The 8,893-nt window shown below is 40.7% G+C and overlaps 1 protein-coding gene across 1 annotated transcript in view; it reads left to right on the top strand.

Moving 5' to 3' along the window:
• LOC135533425 (gastrula zinc finger protein XlCGF17.1-like) overlaps nt 1-1,702 on the top strand; it is a 4,073-nt gene extending 2,371 nt beyond the window's left edge. Inside the window, exon 2 of the mRNA XM_064960753.1 lies at nt 338-1,702. Within this exon, the coding sequence (XP_064816825.1) occupies nt 338-1,299 (962 nt within the window). The 3' untranslated portion in view covers nt 1,300-1,702. The remainder of the gene's footprint in view (nt 1-337) is intronic.
• The last annotated feature ends 7,191 nt before the right edge of the window (nt 1,703-8,893 follow it).

The raw sequence follows: 8,893 nt of genomic DNA, 5'->3' as shown, positions 1-8,893 counted from the left end.
ACTACAACTATGTAACATATATACTGCAACTAGATAACTGATATACTGCAAATAGATAACTGATATACTGCATATTGGTGACCAAGAGTCGTCTGCTCAGGGTTTCAACAACTGTAATAACTTATTTCTACAATCATCCACTTTACGACTGTAAAAAAATAAGACTAAATATGACTTGTTGCTCACTTGACTGTTAAGAAAATAGTCAGTTTGTGAAATGTTTTAAACATTCATTACAGACGTAAAAATCATGGGCATCACCTTTTAGCTCAAATAAACAGTGGATTTCTGCTGTTGTGGGCCTTTAACCATCTGTCTGACTTTGTTGTTCACACAGGAGAGAGACCTGACTATCGTGGATCCTCTGGGAAGCCTCAACAACCTCATGATGCTGACGAGGCAGAGAAGAGTCTCTCCACATCAGAACACCTCAATAAACACCAGCGGAAACCCACAAGGAAGAAATCTCACCACTGCTCTGACTGTGGGAAGAGATTCACCTCTTCAACAGACCTTAAAAGACATCAGAGAATACATACAGGAGAGAAACCTTATAGCTGTGATTGGTGTGGGAAGAGTTTTACTACATCTAGCCAGCTGACTATACACCAGAGAATACACACAGGTGAGAAACCTTACCACTGCTCTGACTGTGGAACAAGTTTTGTTTCTTCCCAATATTTAAAATCACACAAGAGAACACACACAATAGCGAAACCTTACCACTGCTCTGACTGTGGAAAGTGTTTTGTTTCGTCACAATATTTAAAATCACACCAGAAAACACACACAGGAGAGAAGCCTTATAGCTGTGATCAATGTGGGAAGAGTTTTAGTCACTCAAGCAACCTGATGGTACATTTGAGAACGCACACTGGAGAGAAACCTTTTAGCTGTGATCAATGTGGGAAGAGTTTTACTTCATCTAGTCAGCTGACTATACACAAGAGAACACACACAGGAGAGAAACCTTACCACTGCTCTGACTGTGGAAAGAGTTTTGTTTCGTCCCAATATTTAAAATCACACCAGAAAACACACAAAGGAGAGAAGCCTTATAGCTGTGATCAATGTGGGAGGAGTTTTACTCACTCAAGCAACATGATATCACACCAGAGAACACACACAGGAGCGAAACCTTGTGGCTGTAATCAATGTGGGAAGAGGTTTACTCAGCCAAACATCCTGATAGCCCACCAGAGAACTCACACAGGAGAGAAACCTTATAGCTGTGATCAATGTGGCAAGAATTACGCTGGTAAAAGATCTCTGATAAAACATCAGAAAGTACATACATGAAGGGGTTGTTTCATGATATCAATGAAATAATGTCTCAATGTAGAATGTTTTAACATTGTAGTAGGAGTGTTCTAATGATGTCACAATGTAGAATGCTTTAACATTGTAGGAGTGTTCTAATGATGTCACTATTTAGAATGCTTTAACATTGCAGTAGAAGTATTTTAATGATGTCATAATGTAGAATATTTTAACATTGTAGTAGGAGTATTTTAATGATGTCATAATGTAGAATGCTTTAACATTGTAGTAGGAGTATTTTAATGATGTCACAATGGAGAACCCTAAAGGTTTGTCCCCTGATCTATTGATTTCAGCATGATATGAATATTAGCCTCATGGAGAAAAGTACAGGCTCTGAATTGAAAGAGTACTATTTATGTGATCAACATAAACACAAATAAAGTGATGCGTTTCACTTCCCGCGTTGGTGACCTACTTGAATCAAACTGCAACACTTTAAAATGTAGCTCGCTGTTTTCTACAAGTTGTCCTCTAAATAGCGATGTACACATTATTCCCACATTTCTGCAACCTCATCTCTCCCTCTTGCGCAATTGATTTCAACGTGAAATCGATGAGTGATGACAAATAAGTGTTGCGTTCCTTTGTTTAAATTGTTTTGACAAGTACGAGTACTTGCACGCCTATACATATGGATGCAGTATATTTAAAAAAAACTTGGACCAACTTATGAACCATTTTTTTAAACAATAATGCATCACTCCAATATTTACACACAGTATTTCTTGACAACACTCAAGTGCTAATTGTCTTTATTCCCTGAAGAAGCATGACTCATCACCTCGTATTTCAAACATTCAGCCTGACAACAGATAAATGTTTAATTATTCCATGACTCACCATTCAGTTCATCATCTCCAATACATATTATCCAGGTACACCTGGAGAGATTTAGACCGGTCACCCAACAACAGGATAGCATTTCCATGGGAACGGAGAGGAGTTGTGTGGAGATACGCATCTCCGACACCAGGGTAGTGTCCATTAAGCTCTCGTCGGCCCCAAAATCCAGAAGCACCTGGAGAGATTTAGACCGGTCACCCAACAACAGGATAGATTTTTTACATTTATTTTATTTAACCTTTATTTAACCAGGTAGGCTAGTTGAGAACGAGTTCTCATTTGCAACTGTGACCTGGCCAAGATGAAGCATAGCAATTTGACACATATAACAACACAGAGTTACACATGGAATAACAAAACATACAGTCAATAATACAGTAGAAAAAAGAAAACAAAAAGTCTATATACAGTTAGTGCAAATGAGGTCAAATAAGGGAGTTAAGGCAATAAATAGTGCAGATGAGGTAAGATAAGGGAATAAATAGGCCATGGTGGTGAAGTAATTACAATATAGCAATTAAACACTGGAATGGTAGATGTGCAGAAGATGAACATGCAGGTAGAGATACTGGGGTGCAAAGGAGCAAAATAAATAAATACCAGTATGGGGATGAGGTAGGTAGATAGATGGGCTACAAGTACAGGTGCAGTGATCTGTAAACTGCTCTGACAGCTGGTGCTTAAAGCTAGTGAGGGAGATATGAGTCTCCAGCTTCAGTGATTTTTGCAGTTCATTCCAGTCATTGGCAGCAGAGAACTGGAAGGAAAGGCTTTGGGGGTGACCAGTCAGATATACCTGCTGGAGCGCGTGCTACGAGTGGGAGCTGCTATGGTGACCAGTGACCTGAGATAAGGCGGGGCTTTACCTAGCAGAGACTTGTAGATAACCTGTAGCCAGTGGGTTTGGTGATGAGTATGAAGCGAGGGCCAACCAACAAGAGCGTACAGGTCGCAGTGGTGGGTAGTGTATGGGGCTTTGGTGACAAAACGGATGGCACTGTGATAGACTGCATCCAATTTGTTGAATAGAGTGTTGGAGGCTATTTTATAGATGACATCGCCAAAGTCAAGGATCGGTAGGATGGTCAGTTTTACGAGGGTATGTTTGGCAGCATGAGTGAAGCATGCTTTGTTGCGATATAGGAAACCGATTCTAGATTTAATTTTGGATTGGAGATGCTTAATGTGAGTCTGGAGGAGTGTTTACAGTCTAACCAGACACCTAGGTATTTGTAGTTGTCCACATATTCTAAGTCAGAGCCGTCAAGAGTAGTGATAATGGACGGGTGGGCAGTGATCGATTGAATAGCATGCATTTAGTTTTACTTGCATTTAAGAGCAGTTGGAGGCCACGGAAGGAGAGTTGTATGGCATTGAAGCTCGTCTGGAGGATAACACAGTGTCCAAAGAGGGGCCAGAAGTATACTTAATGGTGTTGTCTGCGTAGAGTTGGAGAATCACCAGCAGCAAGAGCGACGTCATTGATGTATACAGAGAAGAGAGTCGGCCCGAGAATTGAACCCTGTGGCACTCCCAGAGAGACTGCCAGAGGTCCTGACAACAGGCCCTCCAATTTGACACTCACTGAACTCTGTTAGAGAAGTAGTTGATAAACCAGGCGAGGCAATAATTTGAGAGACCAAGGCTGTCGAGCCTGCCAATAAGAATGTGGTGATTGACAGAGTCGAAAGCCTTGGCCAGGTCGATGAATACGGCTGCACAGTAATGTCTCTTATCGATGGCGGTTATGATGTCGTTCAGGACCTTGAGCCTGGCTGAGGTGCACCCTTGACCAGCTCTGAAAAAAGATTGCATAGCGGAGAAGGTACGGTGGGATTCGAAATGGTCGGTAATCTGTTTGTTAACTTGGCTTTCGAAGACCTTAGAAAGACAGGGTAGGATAGATATAGGTCTGGAGCAGTTTGGGTCTAGAGTGTCACCCCCTTTGAAGAGGGGGATGACCGTGGCCGCATTCCAATCTTTGGGAATCTCAGACGATACGAAAGAGAGGTTGAACAGGCTAGTAATAGGGATTGCAACAATTTCGGCAGGTAATTTTAGAAAGAGAGGGTCCATATTGTCTAGCCCGGCTGATTTGTAGGGGTCCAGATTTTGCAGCTCTTTCAGAACATCAGCTGTCTGGATTTGGATGAAGGAGAAATGTTGGGTGCTTTGGAGGGTGCATGGCAGTTGACCAGGGTAGGGGTAGCCAGGTGGAAAGCATGGCCAGCCGTAGAGAAATGCAGTGGTCAGCTGGGAGGTGTTCTTATTCTCCATTGACTTTACAGTGTCCCAGAACTTTTTGAGTTTGTACTACAGGATGCAAATTTCGGTTTGAAAAAGCTAGCCTTAGCTACCTGTGTATATTGGTTCCTAACTTCCCTGAAAAGTTGCATATCACGGGGCTATTCGATGCTAATGCAGAACACCGCAGGATGTTTTTGTGCTGGTCAAGGGCAGACAGGTCTGGAGTGAACCAAGGACTACATCTATTCCTAGTTCTACATTTTTAGAAGGGGACATGCTTATTTAAGATGGTGAGGAAGGCACTTTTAAAGAATAACCAGGTGTCATCTACTGAAGGGATGAGTTCAATGTCATTCCAGGATACCCAGGCCAGGTCGATTAGAAATGCCTGCTCGCAGAAGTGTTTCAGGGAGCATTTGACAGTGATGAGTGGAGGTTGTTTATTCACAGACCCATTACGGATGCAGGCAATGAGGCAGTGGTCGCTGAGATCTTAATTGAAAACAGCAGAGGTGTATTTGGAGGGCGAGTTAGTTAGGATGATATCTATGAGGGTGCCCGTGTTTACAGATTTGGGGTTGTGCCTGGTAGATTCATTGATAATTTGTGTGAGTTTGAGGGCATCAAGCTTAGATTGTAGGATGGCCGGGGTGCTAAGCATGTCCCAGTTTTGGTCACCTCGCAGCACGAGCTCAGAAGAAAGATGAGGGGCAATCAATTCACATATGGTGTCGAGGGCACAGCTGGGGGCAGAGGGTGGTCTATAGCAAACGGCAACAGTCAGAGACTTGTTTCTGGTAAGGTGAATTTTTAGAAGTAGAAGCTTGAATTATTTGGGTACCGACTGCTCGCAGGGCTTTTATGTACTCTGCGCCATCGTCTTGGAACACCTTACAAAATTATTTTAAACTGGAAGAACTTGTCCCGATTGGTGTTTTTAAATCACTGATGAAGGATTTTGAGGCTGATTCCCTGACCTGTCAATGTTTTTAATTTGCTGTTTTATATTTTTGTGAATTCAATGGTTTTTACTAGATTACTTGTAGTTTTTCATGTTGTCTGTCTGTAATTTTTTTGTAATGACTTGGTGCTGCCTGTCTTGGCCAGGCCGCTCTTGAAAAAGAGATTTTAATCTCAATGAGCCCTTCCTTGTTAAAAAAGGTAAAAAGACATTTAAAAAAAAAGAAAACTGCAGGCTATCTTTGCAGTAGATTGCAACACCGCCCCCTTTGGCAGGTCTATCTTGGCGGAAAATGTTATAGTTAGCGATGGAGATTTCAGGGTTTTTGGTGGTTTTCCTAAGCCAGGATTCAGACACGGCTAAGACATCCGGGCTAAGACATCAGTGTGCTGAAGCAGTGAGTAAAACAAACTTAGAGAGGAGGCTTCTAATGTTAACATGCATGAAACCAAGGCATTTACGGTTACAGAAGTTAACAAATGAGAGCACCTGGGGAGTGGGAGTGGAGCTAGGCACTGCAGGACCTGGATTCACCTCTACATCACCAGAGGAACAGAAGAGGAGTAGGATAAGGCTAAAGGCTATAAGAACTGGTCGTCTAGCGCGCATGGAAGAGAGAGTAAAAGGAGCAGGTTTCTGGGCACGATAGCATAGATTCAAGGCATAGTGTACAGACAAAAGTAAGGTAGGATGTGAGTACATTGGAGGTAAACCTAGGCATTGAGTAATGATGAGAGAGATACAGTCTCTGGAGACGTTTAAACCAGGTGATATCATTGCATATGTAGGAGGTGGAACAGCATGGTTGGTTAATAAGGCATTTTGAGCAGGGCTAGAGGCTCTACAGTGAAATAACAGTGATCAGTTACCAGGACAGTAATGGACGAGGCATATTGATATTAGAGAGAGGCATGCGTAGCCAAGTGAACATATGGGTCCAGTGAGTGGTTGGGCTGACTGGGGACACGGCGATTCAGACAGTTAGCTGGGCCGGGGTAGCAAGCTAGCAGAAGGCTATCGGGCTGAGGCTAACAAGCTAGCAGAAGACGTAGGAAGTCTGTTTATAGCCCCTCGTGCATTTCCTTTGGTAGACCAGTCGTGATGGATTAGTGGGGCTCTGTGTGGTAAAGGGCACCAGTCCAATTGGCAAAATAGGTATAGTGGCCCAAGAAATTGTCCGATGGATCTAATCAGCTAGCAGCCGACACGCTCTAGACAGCTAACTTTAGCGGGCCGCAGGGGCTAATTTGGCTAACAGTTGAGAAAAACTCAGCAGATATACCATCAGTCCCAGGAGCATTATTTCTAAGGTGTTCAATGGCATAAATGACCTCTTCAACTATAATAAGGTCATCATTCTGTTCCTTGTCAGCCTCCACAATGGATTTCACATCCCCCAGAGAGACAAAAAAAATAATGGTTGAGAAAATCTCACAGTACTTAGAACTATATAAATTCCTGTAGAAGTTGGAACTAAAGTTAGAGACTAATTTGGGATCGTCTGTGATGAGACCATTGATATTTAATTGTTGAATTGTATTATTTTTAAGAGTGGCCTTTTTCTAACCTGAAAAAAACAGGTTAGAAAAATAACAAATCAATACAGGAAGTACATGTGGGAACACAAGTATCTATAAATAATATACAAAGGACAATTGGGCGGGGGGCGGAGCTAGGGGCTAGGATCGGGGCTAGCGGCAGGGCCAGGGAGGTATAATATCACATTACACAAAGACCTTAAGGGACATACATACATTTATAATTCTAATAGCTTTTTTTGTCTGAAAATACAGTTCAATTTATTTTTGTAAGGTAAGAAAATGTGGTGTTTTGTTTGTAAATTTACATTTGGGAATATGAAATTTGTCCACAAGAATAATTAAATGAATTACATAAAATTGTTTCAGCTTATTTCTATCATAAATAAAGAATCCAAGCAGTACGTCTCTCCATAAAAGTGTAACATCTTCATAAATGTGTTCAATTCTAAATCTACTGGTGTCTTACCACAGATTCCTTACATGAATACATTGCCACAAAAGATGCAACACTGTTTCTGGGTGGTCATTACAAAAGGTACAATTTGAGTTGATGTTTATTTTTAAACTTCTTCATATTGTGGATGGCAGGATAAGATTTATGAATTATTTAAAAAGAAACTTATTGAATTTTGTTAATAAGTAGGTATGTGTGTGTGGCAAAATACAGACTTTCTTCCAACAGATATTATCAATAAATTTGTTCCAATAAGGAATGACATAAGGTGTGGATACAACATCCTGCTGAAACAAGGTTTGTATCGCTCTGTTGTTGAATGGACCAAAAGAGAAACAAATCTTTCCTACTGATGAGTCAACAGGGTCAACAGAAGGTCGGCTCTGAGGGTGTTGACACGTTCCTGAATAACAGAGCAACACCCGAGGGCATCTAAAACAATTGCAACATCTTTAGGTGTTACAGGGACCTTGTAAAGTGATACGAATTCCTTATAACTGAGTAAAAGACCCTCTGCATTTACCAGTTGGCCAATAGGATGTTATTTTGGAACCAATATTCTAAAAATAGTGTTTTCATGCAATATATCCCGATTATTCCATATATAATATCTGTGAGAAAAAAAATATGCTTATAAATTAAGGACCATGACAAGAAAACCTGCTGATGAAAAGCAGAAAGTTTCACTGGAACTTTGTCAATATTATAATTACAAACCAACATGAAGTTAAGGCCACCAAAAGTAGAGAAGACATGATGAGGAATAAAATTTCACATAGAAGTGTGTCTTCTTAGGAATTGTTTTATCTAATTGATCTAGGCAGGGTAGCCTAGTGGTTAGAGTGTTGGACTTGCAAGGTTGCAAGTTCAAATCCCTGAGCTGACAAGGTACAAATCTGTCATTCTGACCCTGAACAGGCACTGTTCCTAGGCTGTCATTGAAAATAAGAATTTGTTCTTAACTGACTTGCCTAGTAAAATAAAGGTAAATAATAATCTTAAAAGTATTATTTATTAAGGTAGTAAAGTCCAGAAGATTCAGCCCACCTTACTCATAAGTATTACAACAGGTTTCCTAATGTAATGGGACAGTTTACTAGGATATCAACTCTTTTTTATAGTTTAATGTTTTATTTATAGTTTTTTACTTTTATTTTTTATTTGTATTATTAACAACGAATCAATACATCAAGTACATGAGAGAACACAAGCATGTATAGATTATAAACAATGGACAATCGAGCTAGGGGCGGGGCTAGGGGGGTACAATATCACATTACAATTACACAAGGACCTTAAGGGACATACATATACTTACAATATGAACTCAGTAGCACAGACTTGATCCATATGACGTTGAGAAATAGTGAATTGTGGGAAGTTTAGAAGATACCCTGTTTGTTCTTATAGGTAACCAGATCATGACTAAGTCTTTAACCACACTTTGTTGTTACATTGGTGAAAAACTCGTGCTTCCTACGCTTTAACATTTTGTCTGAAAATAAAATATACATTTTCTCTCAA

This window comes from Oncorhynchus masou, unplaced genomic scaffold (assembly GCF_036934945.1).
Source record: "Oncorhynchus masou masou isolate Uvic2021 unplaced genomic scaffold, UVic_Omas_1.1 unplaced_scaffold_2380, whole genome shotgun sequence".
Taxonomy (NCBI): Eukaryota; Metazoa; Chordata; class Actinopteri; order Salmoniformes; family Salmonidae; genus Oncorhynchus; species Oncorhynchus masou.
This window is presented reverse-complemented; position numbering and strand designations above follow the sequence as displayed.